This window comes from Sapajus apella, unplaced genomic scaffold, assembly GCF_009761245.1.
Source record: "Sapajus apella isolate SASKATOON/1434 unplaced genomic scaffold, GSC_monkey_1.0 scaffold140, whole genome shotgun sequence".
Taxonomy (NCBI): Eukaryota; Metazoa; Chordata; class Mammalia; order Primates; family Cebidae; genus Sapajus; species Sapajus apella.
The window spans coordinates 2,973,937-2,996,017 of NW_022437080.1; the positions used below are offsets into that span (position 1 = coordinate 2,973,937).

The 22,081-nt window shown below is 62.7% G+C and overlaps 2 protein-coding genes across 10 annotated transcripts in view; one reads left to right on the forward strand and one right to left on the reverse strand.

Annotated features, from left to right (window-relative positions):
• Window positions 1-5,438, forward strand: part of LIMS2 (LIM zinc finger domain containing 2) — a 42,101-nt gene extending 36,663 nt beyond the window's left edge. For 4 of the 5 annotated variants that reach the window (XM_032263960.1, XM_032263959.1, XM_032263963.1 and 1 more), the window contains 6 exons: window positions 878-1,027; window positions 1,739-1,889; window positions 2,943-3,035; window positions 3,565-3,613; window positions 3,732-3,807; window positions 4,446-5,438. In XM_032263960.1, coding sequence (XP_032119851.1) covers window positions 878-1,027; window positions 1,739-1,889; window positions 2,943-3,035; window positions 3,565-3,613; window positions 3,732-3,807; window positions 4,446-4,593 — 667 coding nt within the window. In that variant the 3' untranslated portion in view covers window positions 4,594-5,438. Of the gene's footprint in view, window positions 1-877; window positions 1,028-1,738; window positions 1,890-2,942; window positions 3,036-3,488; window positions 3,614-3,731; window positions 3,808-4,445 lie in introns of all 5 variants that reach the window. The other variant, XM_032263962.1, reaches the window with a different exon arrangement.
• Window positions 5,439-6,126: 688 nt separating this feature from the next.
• The window catches only part of MYO7B (myosin VIIB), a 94,864-nt gene continuing 78,909 nt past the window's right edge, over window positions 6,127-22,081 (reverse strand). For 2 of the 5 annotated variants that reach the window (XM_032263955.1, XM_032263956.1), the window contains 20 exons: window positions 21,494-21,613; window positions 20,155-20,328; window positions 19,230-19,457; window positions 18,015-18,148; window positions 16,492-16,827; window positions 15,316-15,479; window positions 13,904-14,085; window positions 12,811-12,941; window positions 12,359-12,516; window positions 11,950-12,103; window positions 11,289-11,444; window positions 10,367-10,472; window positions 9,439-9,552; window positions 9,194-9,281; window positions 8,621-8,727; window positions 7,949-8,134; window positions 7,534-7,650; window positions 7,232-7,315; window positions 6,945-7,064; window positions 6,127-6,523 (listed from right to left, as the gene is read on the reverse strand). In XM_032263955.1, the coding sequence (XP_032119846.1) occupies window positions 6,422-6,523; window positions 6,945-7,064; window positions 7,232-7,315; window positions 7,534-7,650; window positions 7,949-8,134; window positions 8,621-8,727; window positions 9,194-9,281; window positions 9,439-9,552; window positions 10,367-10,472; window positions 11,289-11,444; window positions 11,950-12,103; window positions 12,359-12,516; window positions 12,811-12,941; window positions 13,904-14,085; window positions 15,316-15,479; window positions 16,492-16,827; window positions 18,015-18,148; window positions 19,230-19,457; window positions 20,155-20,328; window positions 21,494-21,613 (2,961 nt within the window). In that variant the 3' untranslated portion in view covers window positions 6,127-6,421. Of the gene's footprint in view, window positions 6,524-6,944; window positions 7,065-7,231; window positions 7,316-7,533; window positions 7,651-7,948; window positions 8,135-8,620; window positions 8,728-9,193; window positions 9,282-9,438; window positions 9,553-10,366; window positions 10,473-11,288; window positions 11,445-11,949; window positions 12,104-12,358; window positions 12,517-12,810; window positions 12,942-13,903; window positions 14,086-15,315; window positions 15,480-16,491; window positions 16,828-17,980; window positions 18,149-19,229; window positions 19,458-20,154; window positions 20,329-21,493; window positions 21,614-22,081 lie in introns of all 5 variants that reach the window. The other 3 variants (XM_032263957.1, XR_004264451.1, XR_004264452.1) reach the window with 3 other exon arrangements.

Below are 22,081 nucleotides of genomic sequence, written 5' to 3' on the forward strand. Positions count from 1 at the left end.
CGGAGGGGTGGACACTGGGCGTTGGAGGGCTGTGGAGGCTGGTGGGGGGTGGAGAGGGCCCCTGGGGCCAGGGGGCCTGGGAAGGGAGGTCTGGATGCAGCAGGAGCACCAGAGTTAGATTCGGGGGGCAGGTGGGAACAAGGTCCAGGGTGTTGGCTTGGGGCCTTTGTGTGTCTTTGCCTGGGGACTCTGAGTCTAGATTCCCGCCACCTTTGAGGTCCAAGGAAACAGAACCTATGTTGATTTCTCTCTCAGCTGAGAACACAGCTGTTGTCCACCACAGTGAGTAGCATCAGAAATTGTTCTGAGGCCTTCACAAAAAGACTCTGTCATGACAGCTCCTGGGTTAGGGGCCTCCATCTGACATAGTGGTGCTTGTCTTTTGGACACAGAAAGTGCCTGCACGTGTTTGGGCCCTGCTTCATCCAGCAAACCCTGAAGGAAGGGGGCGAGTGACCTCCCGGGTACTCCCTGGCCACCCTGCTGGGCACAGTGGCATTCACTGTAACTCGTGGTGTTAAATACATTTGGAAAATGAAACAATTTTTTCAGCAGATATCCATTAAATGTCTGCTCTATTCTGTACCATTCCCTAGACTTAGAAGTGGAAAGAGGAAAAATACCACCCAGTGACAGTGAAGGCTCGCATTCTGGCGTCTTTCCTGCTGATCCCCTCCCCGAGCACAGGTCCCATCTCCAGGGTGCACTGTGGCCTTCTGGGCCTTGTGACTGGGCAGCATGCTTTTCCGGACCCTGGATGACCCTTTGAAGCCCCCAGCTGCTCAGCGGAGTTGCAGGGGTCCGGGCTCTCTTCTCTGGAGGTGGCTGGGCTGTATAGGAGTGGGGGGTCTGCCCCTAATGCCCCTGCCTCCTACAGGCATCTCTGCCGGCCTTGCCACAACCGTGAGAAGGCCAAGGGCCTGGGCAAGTACATCTGCCAGCGGTGCCACCTGGTCATCGACGAGCAGCCCCTCATGTTCAGGAGCGACGCCTACCACCCCGACCACTTCAACTGCACCCACTGTGGGTAGGTGTGCTGCCCTGCAGTGGGGGTGGGCAGGGTGCCAGGGCCGAGCCAGGGGAGGAGCGGTGGGTCCTCCATCCGGGGAAGTGTTGAGGTGGGAGAGGTGGGCAGGGTGGGCAGAGAGAGGGGTTCCGAGAGTGGGGCTGCAGGGCGGAGGTGGGCCGGGGGCCATGAAGCGGCCAGGCAGGAAGCTTCTCTCTCCAGGGCTCTGTGCAGTGGGGCACTTGAGACCCAGGGGGCAGGTGGGCTACGCCCCTAGACCGCACGTGACGGCTGAGCTGGAGCGGCGGAAAGGACCTGAGGGGGAGGGGAAGAGGCCGGGGGTGTGCCTGGCGCTGGTGTTAAGAGAGGAGTGGCACAGGCAGCCCCTCGGCCCCTCTTCGCCTACCCCCACCGTCCCCTCCAGTCCTCTCCGTGCCTATCCCAAACACCCAGCTGGTTTGGAGGAGGAGGGGGGCCCGAGAACAGACCCACTTCTCACAGGCCTGAGTGCAGAACACAGGCCACTCTTCTGGGCTGTGCGGGAAGTCCGTGCTCCAGGGCCCGTCTGGGGCACAGGAAGCCTTCAAAGGGCCTAGAGATCAGAGGGAGCAGCCGCCTCGGGTCTGCAGGGACAGAATGGCCCCTCGGGGAGCCGTGTCCCAGGCTGGAGGTGCTGGCATGACCCTGCAGAAGGTCAGGGACGGCACCTGGGGGCTGCACGTTGTCTTCCAGGAAGGAGCTGACGGCCGAGGCCCGAGAGCTGAAGGGTGAGCTCTACTGCCTGCCCTGCCATGACAAGATGGGCGTCCCCATCTGCGGGGCCTGCCGCCGGCCTATCGAGGGCCGTGTGGTCAATGCACTAGGCAAGCAGTGGCACGTGGAGGTAAGCCAGGCTGGCGGGCACATGGCCTCAGGTTGAGGGGTTGCCCCAGCTCAGGGTCACAGTCAGAGCCCTGAAGCCCCTCCATACTCCCAGCCCAGGGTGCGTGGCTGGCTCCCGGGGAGGCTCTTCCTCTGGTGTACTGCCCCTCCCTGTGCTCAGCCAGGGATCCCAGCCTGCCCACAGGAACCAGGAGACACACGTGCACACACATGGTTGGGTAGCCGTGCCCACCTCTCCTCTTCCCCATGCTGGCATTCTAAGAGACTCCAAAGTCTGGAAAAAACCGTGGGGGCGCCTGGGGGGCTGTGGTTGGCAGAACCTGCTGTGTGGACAGCCCTGTGCAGACACAGAGCTGCAGAGTTCTTAGGTGTGCGCGCTGGGTCACCTGCAGTGTCCCCGCTGGGTGTGGACTCTCATGTTCTCACGGGTACACTGGGAACAGTGAGCCCATCACCTTCCCTGGTGACCTGGCCAGCGCTGTGTCCAGAAGCTGTGCCTTGGGTGGCAGTGTGAGTGGGAGGCCATGCCATCCTGCCCTGATGCAGGCCCCAGTCCCCAGCCCCCAGCCCCCAGCCCTCATCCCCACATGCAGATCCCTGGGGGAATGCAAGTGCTGCTCACCCCCCAGGCCTGCAGGGGGTGCCTGCAGGAGTCCCCATATGGACAGGCAGTGCTGCCTCTGCCTTCTAGGGTCCACCATACTGCAGCACTGGGCTGGCACCTGACTCCTGGGGCTGAGGCTGCTGAGGGGGAGGCCAGAGTGGGAGGGGATGGTGACGTGCAAGGTTACCGTCAGTGCTGTGGAGGACGGGCAGGGTCTGCTGAGCCCACAGCATCCACAGAGGTGTCAGCCCCCCACAGTGTGAATCCCGAAAGGCCTCCACCCTCCCAGCCTCTGCTTCCTGTCCCCTTTGCCACCGCTGTCTCCTGGGGTCACTGCTGTCCCCTGGAGTCGCCATTGGCTCCTGGGGTCACTGTTGTCCCCTGGGTCACAGCCTGTCCCTCGGGGTCACCGCTCTAGCCCTGATGCTACCGGCCGCCCTCTCCTCGCAGCACTTTGTCTGCGCCAAGTGTGAGAAGCCATTCCTGGGGCACCGGCACTACGAGAAGAAGGGCTTGGCCTACTGTGAGACCCACTACAACCAGGTGAGCCGGTGCAGAGCCTTCGGGGACGTGGGCTGGAGGGGTGGCCAGGAGGGAGGCTGCGGGCGGCCCCTCGGGAGCTCTGCCAGGTGCTGGGCCCGGGCCTGCACCCTCAGCCCTGGCTCCTGGCCTGGGGTCTTGAGACCTGGGCGGCATTCTCAGCCCAGCATTCTCCGGGGTGGGTGTGAGGTCCTGGGCACGTGGGGCTGACAGCGCCCGCAAGCCCTTCCCTCCCTTGCTCTGGGACAGAAGGCAGAGGAGGCTGATGAGGTGAGGTCACCCGGGCTCACCTCCTCGCTGGACAGCAGCAGGAGCCAGAGTAAAGGCGCCTTCTGGGGAGCAATGTCCAGCCTGATTTCCTTCCCAGGGGTGGGGGTTGCTCTAATAGGCCTCAGGGCCCTCATCCCAGCCTGGCAGCAGGGCCCGGGAGATGCCTGAGAGGGGCTGTGTTGGAAGGCCAGGCCGGGGGCATGATGGCCCTGGCTGGGGTGTGACTGCCGGCAGCCGCTCTGACAGCCTACTCGGCCCGCAGCTTTTCGGGGACGTCTGCTACAACTGCAGCCACGTGATCGAAGGCGATGGTGAGGCCTTGTGTTCCCTCCCCCCACCCCACCTGCTCTTCTGGGGCCTGGGTCTTGCAGCTGTGAGCCCAGCTGGGCAGCCTGGCCAGGCCTGCTGAGTCCCGCGCTTCCCCCGCAGTGGTGTCAGCCCTCAACAAGGCCTGGTGTGTGAGCTGCTTCTCCTGCTCCACCTGCAACAGCAAGCTCACCCTGAAGTGAGTGCCTGTGATCGTGGGGTGGGGCTCAGGGTGGAGGGGCTCCCGCGGGTCCTCCCCCTCAGCAGCCGTCGGCACACCGGCTGGGTCCGACCTGCGGATACGGTGGGGACAAGGGGCAGCCCGGCCCCACAACACCCTGGAGATGGGGGCAGGTCCAGGGGGCCTGGGGGGTCCAGGGACCCCAGGGCACAGTGAGAGGAGGAGGAACACTCGCTCCTCTAACACACCTGCCAGAACCCTGGGCTCCAGGGAGGGAAGGGCTTTCCCGCCCAGGGAACAGCATATGCAAAGGCAGCAGTGTCAGCTGCATATCCAGGAAGCCTCAAGGGGCGTGGAATGGCTGGAGCTGTGAGAGGAGAGAAGGCGTCCAGGTTTCCAAGGGCAGTGGGGAGCCATAGACGGTTCTGGAGTGTCAGCACCTGAGAGAAGCCTCTGGGAGGGAAGGGAAACCTCAAGGCCCTTCTCATTCCTATGCTCTCCGGCCAGCTCAGCCTAGGGCCTGGCCTGCTGGCTGGGGGAGCGGCTGTGGGGAGGCTGGTGGCAGGGGAAAGGCCGCTCTTCTGCCTCCACGGTCGCCTGTCTGGGGTTCAAGTGGAGGGGGTGGGGCTCTGCTGACAGGCCGGCTTCCTCCCCAGGAACAAGTTTGTGGAGTTCGACATGAAGCCCGTGTGTAAGAGGTGCTACGAGAAGTTTCCGCTGGAGCTGAAGAAGCGGCTGAAGAAGCTGTCGGAGCTGACCTCGCGCAAGGCCCAGCCCAAGGCCGCGGACCTCAGCTCCGCCTGAAGACCCAGCGCCCCTGCCGGGCTGCGCCTCGGCCCTTCCGCCTTCTCGCCTCCTGCTGCCCACGCGTGGCCCCTCGTCCCCGTCCGCCTGCGGCCCTCCCCTTTTCTTTCCCCTTCGCCGCCTCCCTTCCTGTTCTCAGCTCTGCCGTCCCCAGGTCTCGCCTCTCCTTGGCTGTGGCTTCTCTCTGTGAGGAAGGCAGGAGCCGGGGAGTGGGAGCCTGTGACGGGCTGGGCCACGTGTGACAGCCACGTCCGACAGCCACATCCGCCTGTGCCTACAGCTTCTGCCCACAGACCTCCAGGGACAGGAGCAAACTGCATCACAGCTCCTGACCTGGCCCGGCCTGGCCCTGCCCAGGTGGCTTGGTAGCGCATGCCATCCTGTGTGAGCCTCTGCCCCAGAGCAGCCCCGCTAAGTACATGTGGCTCCTGGGCTACCCACGGCCAGGGCAGCCTGTGGGAGCCACAGGGCCAGGGCCACGCAGATGGAGGCCTCTGGGAGCCATCCTTATCCCTCACCACTCGCTCAACCAGTGGCACAGTGTCCCTGTGCCCACACCGAGCCACCAAGTCCTCTGTCCACACCCACAAGCTACCTGGAGGGAGAGGACCCACCTCCATCCCTCAGAAGGCCTTCCTGGAATCCCACCTTGGCCACCCACCTGGGTTCCCCCTCCCCCACCTCGGGACCTGTGTTCAGCCTTTGAGTGGGGCCAGGGTCCAGGAGGTGGGGGGGGGTCAGAGGCGGCTCGTTCCCACCTCCAGGGAGGACGCTTCGTCTGCGGCCAGTGCAGACCTGGCGCAGGGCTCACGCTTGCACAATGAAGGCTTGTTCACACAACCGCAGCAGCCTGCGTGGTTCGCGGCAGGGGTGGGAGGTGGATGGGGTGGCAGCGGCTCTGGACATACCACTAGTGGGGTCGTTGAACAGAGGGACAGACATCAGACAGGCAGGCACGAGTTCAGGGGGTCCTAGCCTCCATCCCAGGCCAGGCTGCCAGCAAAGCTTGAAGACTAGCCTAGCCAGGACCCCACAGTCCTGGGTGGCCGGGTCCACATAAGCTGGCCCAATGGGCACAGCAGGGAGTGGGCAGGGACAGGACATGCCAGCGAGGTGGCGGAGTCCAGGCCTCAGAGGTGGTGCCCAGCTCTGCCCACTGTCGGGGCATAGGCTGGCCTTAGCATGAAGCGGCAGCCAGAGAGTGGCACCTCTGCCCGGGTGTCCTTGGGGAGTGCGGCTGTCTCAGTGCCTGGGGGAAGGACAGAAGGTGTGAGGAGGGGCCTGGGAGGAGGACTCTCCCATATGTGCCCCTCCCCAGTCTGAGGAACAAGAAGGAAGGGAGGGAGGGGGAGGAAGGGAGGAAGGAAACAGAATGAGGGAAGGATGAGGTCATTCCTGGAGAATGCAGCTCCCCTCCGGGTACCCTGGGGAAGCCACACAGCATTTTGCTTTTTCTGCGGCTCTCTGAGGGCCAGCGCCTCCAGGGCCCCCTGTCCACCTGGTGCCCCACATTGCTTGCTCAGACAGGCTCACTTCCTCTCTCCAGGGGTTTTTATTAAACATTCTGGTGGGGTAGGGGGGACCTCTCAGCCATCCACCAACAGCCTGGGGGTCCAAGACTCCCGACCCCACTCTGAGCTGGTCTTTTGGCCTCCATGAGTGGTGTTTGAGACAGAGGGGGCTGTCTGGGGGGCTGAGTGGGCTTTGTGTGGGGGGGCGGCATGGAAGGCTGCCTGCCGAGGACAGGCCCTGGGCTGAGGGGGCCTGGGAAGGTGCTGCCAGGCTAGAGATCAGGAAGGCGCCTGAGCGGACACGCCAGCATCCGCCGCTAGGTGCTGGCCAGGGCTGGGGCCTTGGAGCCCCTCTGCTTGTCCATGGCACTCAGGAGCTGCTGCACATAAGAAGTCAGCAGGTCGTCCATCTTGTAGCCCTGGACAGGGGACAGAGTGGGTCAGAGGCTGTGGGTGCAGAGGGTAGGTGGGGGTCTTTGCCTCAGGGACCACCTTCTCTTCCTCAGCAGCCAGCTGTGCAGGGCAAGGAGAGAGGGAAGGCGGGCTCCTGCCCTTCCCTCCCAGGACAGGTGTTGGGGCCGCCATTCCTGCCTGCCCTGCTGGGGCTGGGTCTCCCTCTCTCCTCGGAATGGGCCAAAGGTGTAGGGGGTCCTGCCTGGTCTTGCCACTTTGGCTGCTGGTCCTGGGGATGCACCCAGTCCCCTTCCAGGTCTCCTGGCCCTGGCTGGGCCCTGGGACCAAGCCCTCTTAGTGAGCCACTTGAAAAGGGTGGGGCGGGGAAGCCAGTCCCCAGCAGCTCTGTCCCGTGCATCTTGGCTGGGAGAAGGGACCTGGGCTCACCAGGGAGGTCTCGCACAGCAGGCGGCTGCCACGGCCCAGGCTCCCCAGCGCCATGTGGAAGTAGGTGCTGCCGCTGCTCCAGCTGGAGATCTTGGTGAAGGGATAGGTGGTGAGTAGCTCCTGGGGGCACAAAGTGTGGGTGGGCAGGGCGCCTCCAGAGCCCGTGGGCTGTGCGTGTGTTAGGGGACAGGAGAGAGGCAGGACACACCACAGAGGTGACCACAGCCCCACCTGCATGGGTCCCTGGACCAGGTGGCCCCCACCCCCTCTGGAGGCCCAGCAGCTACCTTGGTCTTGGGGTGGATGAGCAGAACCCCACGTCGGTTGATGGCGATGAGGATGATGTCGGGGTAGGAGGGCTCCGAGGTTTGCTGAGAGGGAGGGACATGGTGGTCACACTCCAGCCCGGGAGGCCAGGCCGCACCTCCCAGGAGCTCACCTGGGCCACGCGCATATACATGCATGCCCACACACTCCAGCCTTGCGGCCAGCCCCAACCAAGATGTGCGTGGATTGACGCTGGGCCTGCCGGGGCAGTGTTGAGGGGGGCCTCCTTGGGTAGGAGGCCTGAGCGAGGGGCAAGGCCTACCTTCACCTCGAAGAAGGCGGACCCGAAGGTGGGCCACCGGCAGATCCACTTCAGGAAGGCCACCTTGGCCTCCTGCACGGTCTTGTCCTTGTGCTTGTCATAGGCCAAAGGGATGCTCTGGAGAACGGGAGGGCCAGTAAGGGCCTGGGTGCCCAGAGGCCCCCAAAGCCTCGGTGAGGGCAGCACCTGCCTACCCCAGGGCCAGTACGGGGGGAGAGGGGGAATGCAGCATGGGGACAGAGTCTCAGAGGCGCTGTGGACAGCGTGGGACGGTGTGGTATATGTGGAGCCAGCCCACCATCCACACCACCCATATGTGTCCATGTGCGCTTGGAGCCCAGGCAGGGCATGGCACTGGGACAGGGTCCCTGGGAGGGGCAGCAGCCCAACGACCCTTCCCAGCCCCATCAGGGACCTTTTTCCACTCCTCCAAGGACATCAGGCGTGTGAGGTTCTCGGGCACCAGTTCCCTCAGGATCTTGGGGACACTAGCCAGCTGGGACCGGTCATTGTCGAACTGGGCCTTGTAGATGAGGCCTGCCAGGTGGATGGCATCCTCCCGCGAGCACTTGTGGAACCCACGCAGGTACTTGGGCAGCTCCTGAGTGGTGGACACACTGGGCATGCCGGGTGTCCCGCTGCGGCCCACCCAGCCCGAACTCTTTCTTGCTTAGGTGGTGGGGACCTGAGGCTTAGACCACTCCATCCAGGGCAGACTGAGCAGGGTAGAGTTTCAGGCCGGGGGTATGACCTGAGTTGGGGCAGGGCCCCCTGACATCTGTGTGGGGGTGATGGCCTGCCCCACCCATGTGGTTGGCCCTGCAGGTCAAGGCCACTGCTCCATGGGCTGCAGGACCTTCTGCCCCACCCTCCCCAAGTCCTGCTGCAGGTGCCAGTGCAGTCACTGTCCCCAAACACTGCTTCCCTCTGCTCCTGCTTCCAGAGGCCTCAGGGGCTTCTTCTGCCTACCACATGGGTACGTAAGGCTGAGGCTCACCCTGCCCTGGCCTGCTGGCTTCTACAGCCTCAGAAGAGGTGTGGGAGAATGAGGTGGCCCCAATGCCCCCCAGGGCAGCCTGCCTGGTACCTGGTGGTAATGGAGTATGGTGTCTGCGTTCACATCCTTCCCTGGGACCACGTTGAGCCACAATTTCCGCATGAAGTACACCTGGTAGGGGAGCGTCACGGGGGCCCCTGGGCGAGGGCCAGCAGTGGGCACCAAGCCTATCCCAGCAGGTGCCACCAGCCCTGACCCCCTGCCACCCTCACACTGTGCCTGCCACCTCCCTGCCTGGAAAGCCTCCACCCTTCTTCCTCCCCGGTCTCCATCTCTTCCTTAGCCTAGCCTTCAAGACTAGTATAGAGGTTGCCTTCTCCAGGAACATTCCCGGAGTCCCCCAGCACCCCATGGGGTTCATGCCCCTCAGCCCCGGGCATCCTTCAGCACCCAGTGGACAGCTACCTGCTCCTGCCTGAGCTGGGAGGCCCTCACCACCAGGCCCCAGGGCCTGGTTGTCCCCACAACCCAGAGACACACAGGGGAATGAATGGATGGATGAATTGGCATGGGCCCTGCAGGAGGCCCTGCCCACAGAGGCCGACAGCACCCCCTCACCCCATCGAGCCACGCCTTCCCCCGGCTCCACAGAGGCCTCCTCACCTTCTTTCTGTGGCTTGTTCTTCTTCACCCAGTCAGACACCTGCCTCAAGGAGTCAAAGAAGAAGTCTCCCTCCTTCTGGCTGATGACCTGGGGCAGGGGAAGGTACAGGGAAGTTGGGTGACTTCCAGGGGACAGTCCTGGTCCAACACCAGAGCCCCTGGCAGGCTGAGGGCCCCCAGGCAGCACCTAGGGCCCTGCTCACTGCCTGCCCGCCCGCTGCCCGCCCAGCCCTGGCCTAGCCCACCTTGTCTGTGATCTTGATGAAGAGGCTGCAGCCCTCCCAGGAGGCCAGTTGCAGCCTGGTGGCAATGCTGTCACACACATCCCGCACCCGCGTGTTGGCACCCACTTCCAGCATCTGGACAGAGAGGTGGCTGGTGAGGCATGGGGCCTGGCCAGGGGGCAGCACAGCCCAGGATGACCCTTCCTAGCCTGGCACTTTTGCTCCTTCATAAAACCTGGGCTGGATGTGGTCTGCCCTGAGCAGGGCAAGTCTCACTTCCAGAACCTTGGCCAGAGGTTCACATTGTTCAGTCCCAGCCTTTGCTGTCCTGGAGCCCTGGAGGCCTGGCCTTTTGACATGCCTTGAGAGCCCAGCAGCCAGACTGTGGGAACTTCCTGCTACTGGGACTCGACTGTCCCCAAGGCCAAAAAGACCACCCTGCTGTTGGAGAGGGTGTGAGGCGGCGCTGCCCACCTCCGCCGCTCAGCCTGCTTGTATGTGCTCCCCTGGCCAAAGCCTCTGTCACGGCTGGGTCCTGGTGGCCTCCCACCTGTCCCCTGTCCCCTTTGTTCCCCCAGCAGCCATGGCAGGCTCTGTGCGCAAGGCACACCCAGTGGGGACACCTGCTCCCCTGCGCCCCAGCAGGTCAGAAACCCCTAAGGGCCCCCAAGTCCAGGGACTCGCCCTTGCTGCCCACCCCTCTGTCCTCTCTCCTGTGTCCTAGGCCTGGATCCCCCAACTCATGCCTTGAGACTGGCCTGACTTCCAAAGCACCCAAGGGCAGGCAGGGCCTGCGTCCCATGGGGAGGGAGCAGGAGACTGCTGAAGGTGGGACAGCCCTAGAAAAGGCCCTCCAAGGGTGACCAAGAGCAGGCTGGGCCAGTAGGGATGGTGCCCCACGGCCTCCAGAGGTCTGACACTTGCCGGGGAGACCAGGACAGGGGCTCACCTCGCTGGTGTCATTGGGGAAGAAGATCTTGTGGCAGATTCGGGAGACGTTCTGCTCCGCTGCCTCCACCTCCACCTGGTGCGGGGGCTGCTTCCGAGGCCCTGTCCTGAGGGGGACAGTGCGTGCTGCAGGTGCCTCGCCCCATCCTCACCCATGCCCCAGCCCCCACGTGGGCCCTAAACCATGTGCCAGAAACAAAAGAAAAATAACCCCAGTGACCATTGCTAGGGGTGGTTTTGGCCCCTCGTACGTCCCCAGGGGCTGCCCGTGGCTCAGAGGTGGCGATGATGCAGCTGTGCCAGAAGGAAAGAGCCAGGCCAGGGGCTCCCGAGGAGGCGCCGGTGGGCGGGGCCGGCCGTGTTCTCACACAACAGGGGCATCGGGCAGGGGCCAGGGACTCCGGCAGGGCCTCTAGTGGGGCGCCCACCTCCCTCTGTGACCATGGCCGGTACTGAAATCATGGCCACTCCCGTGGTCAACACCTCACCGCCACAGGAGGCCAAGCCAGAGGACGCAGAAGGGGTGGGGGAGAGCAAAGACAGCCAAGGAAGAGCTTCCCGGCTGTGGGCGGAGGAGGGGGCTGCACGGACTTGGAGGGATGGGCCTCTGACCTTAGCCTCGAGGGCCTGGGCTGGGGCACCCAGGTCTCCCTCTATCCCTCAGGCAGTGCCTCTGTGCCACCGCCGGGCAGGGGTGGGGCAGTGGAGCTGGTGGTTATGACTGAGCCTCCCCTTGACCCTCCTGGGCCTCACCCTCCACCCTCTTCTCTGGTGACTCAGGGTCCAGTGCTGCCTCCCAAGCTGACACTGGCTTCTGGAGAGTCCTCGGGGACTGTGAGCTCCTGGAGGCCTGGCTAGTTCCCACGCCATCCCAGCTTTGCAGGCCCATGGCCAGTGCTGGGGGCTGGAGGTGCTGGGCTCACCTCAGGACCCTCTGGATGCGGCGGCTGCAGTCGGGGGCCAGCAGGTTCCCCCTCCGAGTGTCTATGAACTTCTGGGCGTGGGGCAGCAGCCCCTTGCCGGGCGGGAAGAGGCCTGTGCAGAGCCACAGCAGCTGCCAGCCTCGCTCCTCGCTGTGCCTGCAGGGAGGTGGCGTGTCAGCTGGGAAGGGCTCCTTAGGGGGCCCAGGCCAGGAAGGCACCCTGGGGAGCAGGGTTGGATGTGAGACCTGCCTGGGGTCTGGAGGGCCCGAGGGGGAGGACACCAGCCAGGTGGCACCATGCCAGCTGTGCTCGGCTGCCTAATGCCACCGGCTTCTGCACCCTCAAGATGGGGGTGGGTGGGCATTGCACCCATTTTGTGGAGGAGGACACTAAGGCTCAGAGAGGCCATGGCCTGCCAGGTTACACAGGGAAGGTGGGTGAGGGCAGGGCCCAGGGCAGGGCCATCCTCTCCTCCTCTCACCGTCCCCAGGACATCAGCAGAGCAGACCAAGGGCCCCAGCCCTTCCCACTGCTGACACAGGTACCCAGGCAGGGGTTCTGTGGCCATGAGCAGCAGTGTCCCCTCTGAGCCTCGGCCCGGCCTCAGCGGCTAGGACGAGGACTGAGGGTGCCAGCACGTGCTGGCTGCCGTCCAGCAGACCTGTTGGAGTTGTGCGTCAGCTGCTTCAGGATCTGGCAGTAGACCTCGTCCCGCAGGGCCTCGTGCTGCAGGGCCAGCGTGAAGATCTGGTCGGTGAGCTCCACAGTGGGCCAGGCCTGCCGAGAGGGGTAGTCGCCCATGTACCGGAGGATGGGTGTGGCTGTCAAGGAGCACGACGCTGGGCGGCCCCACGCTGACCCGAATGGGGATAGACGCTGACCCTGACCTAGGCCCCTCGCTGACTCCTGACCCCAACCCTGTGGTGAGCCTCATGTGGGCTCTGTCCCACCGCTCTGGGTTTCTCAGACCTGGGCTCCCCTGCCCTGGGGCACAGCTGTAGGGCCGGGAGGTGCTGGGTGCCTGTGCCCTGGGGTTGGTGAGGCACGGGCAGGCTGGCGGGGAAGGATATCGACAAAGATCTGGCAGGCAACATCCCAGAGGTCGATGTCGGCGTGGACTTGCTTGAGCAGTGGCTGTCGCAGTGGCTCGGAGGAATAGGCCCACAGATGGCCGCGGGCACGGGAAAGGGGCAGCATGGCTCTGCTCCCTGTTTCCTTCTCTGGAGCCCTGGGACATCAGAGGCTGGCATGAGGCCTGCCCTGTGGCTTTCTCTGTTCTCTGTCTGACACCCCTCGGTGGCTGCCGGAGGGCAGGAACACCCTTTCCTGCTGAAAACCCCTTCTGACTTCCTCAGTCTGAGGAGGCCACGCAGGCTCCACATGGGTGGCATGGCCTCCCTGCAACCCTCAGTGGGTGCAATGGGGTGGGGTGGGCTAGGGATGGGGGTGCAATGGGGTGGGGCGGGCTGGGGGCGGGGGTGCAATGGGGTGGGGCGGGCTGGGGGTGTGGCTAGGGGAGCACCTGAAGAACTCGTAGGAGAACTCCTCCAGGGTGTGTGGCTTTTCCTTGGGTGGCTCCTTGGTCTGTAGCTCTTCAGGTTGCCCCTCCTGGGCCGCCAGCTTGCGCTTCTCTGGTGACATGGCGAGCAAGCTCTGGAGGGGGGCAGAGGCCTGTGGGTGCCCAGGAGCCATGCCCACGAGGCCCTTCCTGCAGGCTCTTCCTGGCCTGGCTGCCTCAGTGACTTGGGAGGGGTCAGGCACAGGGCTGGACAGGCCAGGCTTATCCACACCCGTGTCACCTGCCTCGTGACCCAGGATGGTGGTGCTACCCCTTGGTGCTTGTCTCCTTTCCCTTGGGAGGATGAGTGGCAATAGCTGTGGTGCCCGCATCACCCGTTCTGGGGGCCACAGCACTCTGGGTTTCTCAGACCGCCAGCTCCTCAGCTCCCCTTCACCACAGTGCCTCCCCTCAGGGCCACCTCTCGCCCCAGCCCTGCCTACCTGGTCTGCCACCAACTTCAGGCCTCAGCACAAATGTCCCTCCCTCAGGGATGCCTTTCAGAATGGGTGAGCCCCCCACCCTATTATTTGTTCCCCTCCTTGGTGGCACTTTGCACGGTTGCCATCCATTCATCATTATCTGCCCAAATGCCTGCCCTGAGGGTGGAACTGCTGTTGTGCCCAGCCTCATACAACAGACACAGGGCACATACTTGGCACTCAGTATGTACATGTTGCAATGCCTGCCATTCCTGCCTCCTGAGAGGCTGGTCTTGGGGGCTCAGGTGGGTGGTTCCCCTGTTCAGGGAGAGACTTGGCCCCCCTTGGGTCAGAGTATAAATGAAGCAGAGAAATATTGGGTTTGTCTCCAGGACATACCCATGATGGAAGAGGGAGGGAACACCCATTTATTGAGCACCTACTAAGTACAAAGAGCTGGGCTGGCACTGCACATGCACTTTGCCACAGCAAAGCTGATCCCATGCCCTGGTAGCCCTCCTGGCCTCTTCTAGGTGGGCTGAAGGTCCTAAGCTTGGCCTCCCGGCTAGGCATCCCAGGACTACTCCACCCTGCCTCGGGTGCCCAGGCTGAGGACATCTGAGCATGCCAGTTACCAGTAGTTGTGCCGAGGGCTTGGTGACCGTGGGGATGGTGTAGAGGCAGGCCGTGGGCACCAACCCCGTCTTGCCTGTCCTGTCGTTCTGTCCAAAGGTCCAGTTCTCAGAGGCCAGCAGCCCCTGCTTCTTTGTTAAGACCAACAAGTCCCCTTTCTTGAAGGCCAGGAGGGTGGCGTCATCTGTAAGGCAAGGGCACAAGGAACAAAATGCTGCCATTTGCTGAGGGCTCTGCAGGGCCAGCGGCTGTGCTGGCATTTTGTGGGCCATCTCCTTTGATGGATGGAGCCTGCCCTATGCATGGGTGCACAGGGTGGTGGGCAGAAGACCACTCTGAGAATGAGTGGGGTCGGACTGGAACCTCGGGCGCCCCAGAGGGCTGTGACCTGCAGCACCCGCACAGGCACAGAGCCCAGGGTGGGCAGTGGCTCCAGAGATCTGACTGCTGCCCCAGCCCTGGGAGACCCTCAGAGGGCTGGCCAGGAGCGGGGCTGAGGGATGGAGGGTGCACAGGCTGGCAGTCCCCACGCCAGCCTGAGTGCTGCCTGCCTCTTCTAGCCCACCTCCTTATCTGGAATTTAGAGATGGCAATCATCTTTCCCTTTTGCGGTGGCCATGAGGACTGAATGGGGTGACAGGGCGGCACATCTCGGGCTGACATTTCTCACTCCCAAAGACCCCATGCACAGGCTCTTCTGCTGCATCCCACCCAGCACCCCCTTCTGAAGCCCCTGCACCAGCCGCTCCACACTGCCCATGACTGCCCGGCCAGCAGCCTGGGCCGTGGGGGTTGTGGGGTTTTGTCAGGCTCCCCTATAGTCCACAGACACAGCACAGCTGTCACTGGAGTGCTGGCTTGCAGGAGAGCTGTGGCTGGGAACTATGTTCTCACCCCCTTGAGCTGTGTGACCCTGGGTGAGCTACTTCCATCTCTGGACCTCTGGCCTCATGTCTATTAAAAGGGGCGATAGGGCACTTCTGCAGCCATGCACTGTGGGGATGGTGCCTCCGCAGCCGTGCACTGTGGGGATGGTGCCTCCGCAGCCGTGCACTGCGGGGATGGTGCTTCCAAAGCCGTGCACTGTGGGGATGGAGCTTCCGAAGCCGTGCACTGCGGGGATGGTGCTTCCGAAGCCGTGCACTGTGGGGATGGGCCGGCCCGCCTCGGTGCTTCTGCAGCCGTGCAGCCCTGAGCATGGCTGGCCTTGTGGGGCTGGAGACCACCTCCTTCAGCCCCTCATTTTGTAGAAGAGGAAGCAGTGGCTGAGAGAAGGTAGGGCCTTGCCTAAAGCTGCCCCCACAGAGCTGAGGAGCGCTCCCTGCCTCTGCTTGCCTGGGTGTGTAAACATGGGCACATCGCCTCCCTACAGACCCCACTCGTGGCCCTTACCCGACCCCACCCCGTCCGGCACCTGTGGCCTTCCTGTCCTGCAGGGCCATGGCGAACAAGGACCTCTCCTTCAGGCCCTCGAGGAACAGGGCCACCAGCTCAGCGATGGCCACGCTGTTGGGCGACACAAACTCGTACTCCTCGTGCATCGTGGAGAGCAGCAGCCTCTGCCCGCCCTGGGCCTCCCTGGAGACCAATGGCAGCATGACCAGAAGCCCTCCCTACCTCCCCCGATCCAGCCCCTAAACAGCCTCGGGAGGTGGGGTAAGGGTTCCTGAGTCACAGATGAAGATATAGAGCTGCTCTGCCAGGGCCAGGACCAGGCCAGACACCGCTGTGGGGCTGGGCAAACCAAGGACGGCAGAGCACAGAGCCCCTCGGAGGCTGTGAGTGGTGCAGCCCATGTGTGGGGTTGGCTCTGGGCAGACAATGAGGTGGCCGGTGTGCAGGGACACCACGGGGACACTGCGAAGGTTAGAGCTGAGATGAGCCGCTGGTGCTCACTCTGAGCCACCTAGCCTTGGTGTGCCTCAGTTTACTCATCTGCAGAATGGGTGATGCTGTCAGGAGTTCCTGGCATACAGGAAAGCGCCCAGCAGGGTCAGCCTCAGTGAGTGGTGGCCACCGTACACCTGGCATAGCCCAGCAATGTGTGTGCCACTCCGTAGTGTGCTTTAACTAAGAGGTGCACTGGCAGGGCTTGGGTGGGACTTCCTAAGGGGCATGGAAAAGTTCCCAGGCAATGACAGCCATGGAGACCCATGGGAGGGAGTGGGAGTCAGCCCCAGCCTAAGAGGCCCCCCAGCCCTGCCCGATGCCCCGGGTCACCCTAGGCACTGCCCCTTGCCCCTCTCCCAGACAATCTGTACCCTCCAGGCCACCAATTCTTGCCCATGACAAAGAAAGGAGCCTTTGAAATAAGTGCATGCCAGAGGCTGCACGCTTCTGTGTCCTTTCTGGGTGGATCTGGGTTTCAAAGAGAAGCTGCCAGTGCAACACGTGACGCTGCAATGGAGTACTCAGGGGGCAGTGAAGCCTGGCACGGGAGGGTGGGGCTCCCAAGTTCAGAGGCCGCCATACACCCCAGCCTGGCACCCGGGACAGCACGCCACCCCTCTCTCCATCTCTCCCTGAGCCCCCAGAGGAATCCATACAAGCACTCAGGGTGTGAAAAGAGATCTTCCCTCAGGGCCCCCACCTGTTGGTAGCCAGACCCATGACCTCTGGGAAAGAAAGTTCCAGCAGCGTCTTCTCCCGCTGGTCCAGGAAGCACAGCCCCTTCCAGTTAACAGCCAAGATCAGCTTCGTCTTGGGCAGGCGGGAGCCTGGCCGGGAGAGACGGCAGTGTGAAGGCTGCATGGGATCCCCAGGTGCCCAGCCGGCACCTGCTCCCCGCCCCTCACCAGATGCCATTACCCGAGAGTGTGATGACTTCAAAGAGCCGGGAGAAGAGCAGCGGCCACTGCAGGAGGGCGGCATCCACCACCTGCTCTCGCACGGCCAGTGGTGTGGCTTGCTTCTGGGTGTATGGGGCCTGAGGGGACATCTTGTGTGTCACCTCCATCACCTGCCTCCCCTAGCGAATCCCTCACCCAGTGCTCAGGGTAAAAGAGTTGATGGATCTTTCTGAGAAGGCTCTACTTAAAGCAAGGCCAGTGCCTGGAGATGGATTCTGCAAGGAGGCACCTGGGATGTCCCTAGGGACCTGGTGCAGCCCTCTTCTACCTGGGAGGGGTGTGGGGACGCTTTAGGAGGTGGCTCTGAGGGGGGAGGAAGGCTGTGCCCTGTCCTCTCATTAGCATCTGTAGGGCAGGGCTGCACTAGCTGGGGGAGGCACTGTGCCGGCCCAGCCCAGGCTGGCTGTTGCAGTGCATGCCTTTTGGGTCTGTGACTTGACCCGCGCACGAGGGCGTCTTGCTGCGAGTCTGCGTCGCGCATGCCTCTCCTTCCTTCTCCGGAGCTCTTCTGTGTCTCTGGGGGCCTCTCTCAGGGACCACCTTTAGTTGCTTGTCTTCCAGTTTCCTTCCTTCCTCTTTCCTGACTCCCCGCCTTTGCCCTTTCCTCTCCCCGGCGCCACTTCCTGACACAGAGGAAAGTGGCGCTGTGTCCCTCACCGACTATAATGTCCAACCGAACTTTCTTTTCCCTGTTTGTTGAATATAGTGTTATTTCTTAAAAAGTGGCTGGGTACTATTCACACACTGGCTTTGGGAGTGCAATCAATGTGTCAAATCTGAAGGGTGATTTGAAAATACTCGATATGTATCAAATGTTTAGAATGTCCATACACTCTGACCTGGGGGTTCCCATGCACCCAGAGAGGGGAAGCTGAGGCTTGGGGCCAGGCGGGGGGGGGCCCAAGAGCATGGCATGGTCAGCAGTCAGCTGCTGCGGGTGCCCTCGCATGCTGTCTGGCATGCGGCCAGACACCGCAGTGCACACCAGCCCGGGGACCCATCCAAGACACCAGCTTGGAAGAAAGAAGGTGGCAAAAGCCTGTGACAGGGAGCTGAACTGAGTGGGATTGCTTAAACCTGAAGGGACAGGGCTGTACTTAAGTGTCAAGGCAAAGCTTGCTGCTCCCCAGGGGGTGGGATTGCAGGGAGGGAATCCAGCCCCTCTACATAACCCCCCGCCACCCTGAAGGAGAGCCCTCGGCCGGGTGCTGGGGCTGCATGCAGGCTGACCTTGGCACAGGCGGCAGTGACGAGGCTAGCCCACCTGTCTGGGGGCTTGGTCCTGTACAGCTTGCGGGGGACACAGCTGGGCAGCAGCTCCTGGACAGCCTTGCTCTCCGCTGAGGCGCCGAGCTGCACGTAGCAGTGCCGGGCCAGCAGCTCCACCAGCTCTTCCTCCTGCACAGCCCAGGGCACCCACAGGGGTGAGGGAGACAAGTGGGAGCCCCCTCCCCCGCAGGATGCCCCTGCCCCATGGCCGAGTTCTCGCCCCAGCACAGGGGAGCTGAGCTGCAGCTCGGGCAGGATGTGCCTCCTCCCCACCTGCCCTGGCTGGGCCAGCACGCAGGCCGGGAATCCCGGAGGCCTCGGCCTGAGCCCCACTGGCCCTCTGCTGAGAACAATGGCTGCTCTCCAGTTCTGGGGTGGACCCCAGAAGGGCTGCTCTGAGTGGGCAAGGTCTTCCCCCATCTGAGCTCCAGTCCTTGCTTGTTAAGGGAGACCAGTGGCCATCCCTGTGGGGTTTCTGCCGGGGCTCAGCTGGACTGGAGCCTGTGTGAGGCACCAGTGCAGCCCGGCACACCAGGGACCCAAGGAGCCCCTTCTCTCTGTGACACCAAAGCCTCTGGGAGCCTGGTCCCTGCACTCCCTGCCCATGCGTGTTCCAGGCGGGCTCCCCGGCCACTGCGGCTGCCTCCAGTGGGTCCCTGAACAGCATCTTCCTGACTTGGCACAGGGAGGGTTGTGCCTGTGCCCCCAGAACTTCAGGGGCACAATCTCTCTCCTTTCTCATGACCACCCTACAAAAGAGCTCTCGGTACACTCTGCACAGTCCAGATGAGGGCCCCCCACGAGCCCCCCAAATCAGATGAGGGCCTGAGGCTGAGCGGTGACAGGACTTTCCAAGGTCACAATACCAAGAAGAGGGGGAGTGGGATTCAGACTCAGGCCGAGGGCTCCAAGGCCATGTTCTTGACCACCAGGTCCCACTGCCCGTAAACAGAGCAGGAGAGGTGAGGCCAGGCAGGCCTGGGCCCTCTGGGACCTGCTGCTGGGACCACGCATAGGCTTCGACTAACCTGTGGCCTAAGAGTGGAGGAAACGGAGGCCGAGCCTGGAAGGGACCTGCACCCCTGTAACCCCCTTGCCTGGCCCCTGTTCCTCTGCCCTCGGCCTCCTGCCCCTCCACCTTCTACCTGGCCTCAGAAGCCAGCAGGGTGCCTCCTCTATGCGATGTCTGCCTGGCTCTCAGGCCGCTCACCTTCTCCAAGCTGTACTCGCCAGACCAGACGCCATGGATGACTTGGCGGTAAATGAGCTCGGTGCTGACGGGGTCCTCCTGGGAGTTGTGCCAGGGGGTGAAGAATTCCTTCCGGAAGTAGATGCGCCAGGGTGACTGGCGGTGGCTCTCGCCTCTCTCCTGGGCCAGCTGCTCACACTGGGCAATGGCATCCATCACGTGGTCGCGCCCGCTGCCCAGGGACCAGAACTGAGGCCAGAGTCATGGGGAGCGGGCGTTAGTGGCTATTGCATGCCCCACCCCATGGGGACTCCCACCATCAGCTCCTGCACGTGGAGGACAGGACTTGGGGCCCATGGCGCCCAGTGTGGGCTGCGTGGACACTGCTGAGCCTGCTCAGACACCTGAAGGGCTTCATACAGCCATGTCCCATCTGCCACTCCCCATTACTCTCCCTGCGGCTCCTTCCCTAAGGAGGCAGACGTGAGTCTGACCGATGCCACTCGGCCCTGGTGCCTGAGTTGGGGCTGACAGCTGTGTGTCTGAGTCTGAGGTTGTGGGCATGGAATTGGGGGTCCCTGTGTGGACGGTGAGGGGCTGTACCGGTGCGACCCTCCATGTTTGCTGCAGGGCTGTCCACAGCTCCTGGGAGTGAGGGGTTTTGGAGCAGGAGGCTGGTGTGAGCGCCTGATGTCTGTGTGTGTCTGCTGGGTGGGGGATCAGGTGTGCACGTGGCACTGCTGGGGCTGAGGTGCAGCTGTGAGGTGACTATGTGAGTGCGGGGCACAGGCTGCCGGCTGTGTGTGTGCACCTGTGCACCTGCCTATGCCTGGCGGCTGGGAGGGCAGGCGGTGGCTGGGCTGGAAAGGTGAGAGGGCCTGAGCCTCGGGTGCTCTGCCTGGGTGCAGGAGGGAGGCAGCTGAAGCGCAGAGGGCCTGGTCAGTACCTTGTCGTACACGGCGACCTGGAGGGAGAAGCCCAGGTGGTCGCTGAGGCCCTGCTTGTGAGCGATGTGCATGCACACTTCCCGAGATGTGGAGGCTGAGTCCACGGGGACAGTCAGGCTCTCTCCAGTGGCCAAGATGACCTGGATGGGGATGTGCTTCTTGGACTTGACAGCCTGGGGACAGATGAGATTCGGGCCCCTGGCCTCTCAGAACCTGTGGTCAGTAGGCTGGCACCCCCATCCACCACTTCCCTCCTCTTCCCATCCCATGGGCCCTGATTGCCATCCTGTGGGTTCCCGGGGGTGGGGTCTCTGAAGCTCCAGGCCAGGGGCTTGGCATAGAAAACAAAATTCAGGCCAGCAGGTGTTTGCGGCTGGGAGTATAGCCACCAGGCAAGAGCAATGTTAGCCGCAGGCATCCAGATCCTCTTGGACCTCGGGGGGGTGGGGAGCAGCCTCAGGCTGTAGTGGCTGCTTTTATGAGAACCCTAAGCTTGACTTCACCTCACAGGATCAGGAGGTCTTGGGAATCTGAGTCCAGGACTTGGGAACATTTTGGGGCCTTTACATATTGTTCCCCTGTGTCAACATGCACAGCTACTGCAAGTTCACCTACAATTCCAGGGCTCGTGGGAAGGAGGCCCTGTGGGCTTGTGGGCAGGGTGAGAACAGAAAGAAGGTACAGCAGAAGTGACCCACAGCTCCTGGTATAGGGCACCTCGGGCCGCAGGGTGAATACCTGCCAGGGTTAGGCTGGGACCAGAGCTATGTGTAGAGCAGGGTGCTTGAACCCGGGAGGCAGAGGTTGCAGTGAACGAAGATCGCGCCACTGCACTCCAGCCCGGGTGACAGAGCAAGATTCTGTCTCAAAAAAAAAAAGCAGAAGAGTCCATGTCCCTCGCCACCCTGGCTGGCTGTTCTGAATGACCCTTCCTGAGGAAACAGTGAGAATTCACAGATGACACAGTTGCCAAAGCAGGTGGGGGTGGCACACGCACCCAACAGCAATGCCACCAAGGATGCTAGCCATGGTGTGACCACTGCCCTTTTCACCCGGTGAAATGCCTTTGGGAAGGAGAGCTGGAAGCAGCTGGCGTACCGTCATGCTAACGAATGGGTCAGGTGACCTTCCCCTTAGCTAGTGGGGCCCTAAGGGAATACGGACTTGGAGGTGGGGGCCACGCCTGAGGAGGCTGAGCCCCAGGGGGACTCATAGGGACCACTGGCTTGGAGGACAAATCTCTCTGTTCTAGGAGAAAGCATCCCATGAGCTGTGCTGCCGGTCCCTGGGGGCCTGCACCACCCCTCACTGTCCACTCCCACCCCTGCCAGTGCCTACCTGCAGCTCCAGCCAGGTAGGGGGCTCCACACGCACCCCATTGGCATAGGTGCGTCTCAGGCGCTCAGCACAGAAAGGCCCGTAGGTCGCCGGCCCTTGGCCGATGAAGTTCAGTAGATACTGGTGGGTGAGGAGGGGGAAGGAGAGGAAGACACTCACAATGGAGGCCAGTTTCTATTCACTGCCCAGGGGGACTAAAGATCCTAATACTCAGTGTTGAAGCTGCCAGCGTTGAGGGGACACAGTGTGAACCTGTGAGACGGAACATGGATCAGCGTGCTTCTGAGAAGCAGTTTGGCAACGCGTTTTAAATGGTGCATAGTCTTGATATGTGCACACTCTTTGTTGCAGTGATTCAGGCCTATCCTAAAAGTGGATGTATGGTTTTGATCATGGTGGCATCTCTGGTGATGAGGACTGGAAGATGGACTCTAAATGCCCACCCACAACTCCAGTGCCTTCTGGGACTGCAAGGCATCAAAGCTGGCACGTGGGAGGTTGATACCATGAGAAAAATCATGAAGACAGTAAATGAAAAATGCAGGGGCCGGGTGCGGTGGCTCACGCCTGTAATCCCAGCACTTTGGG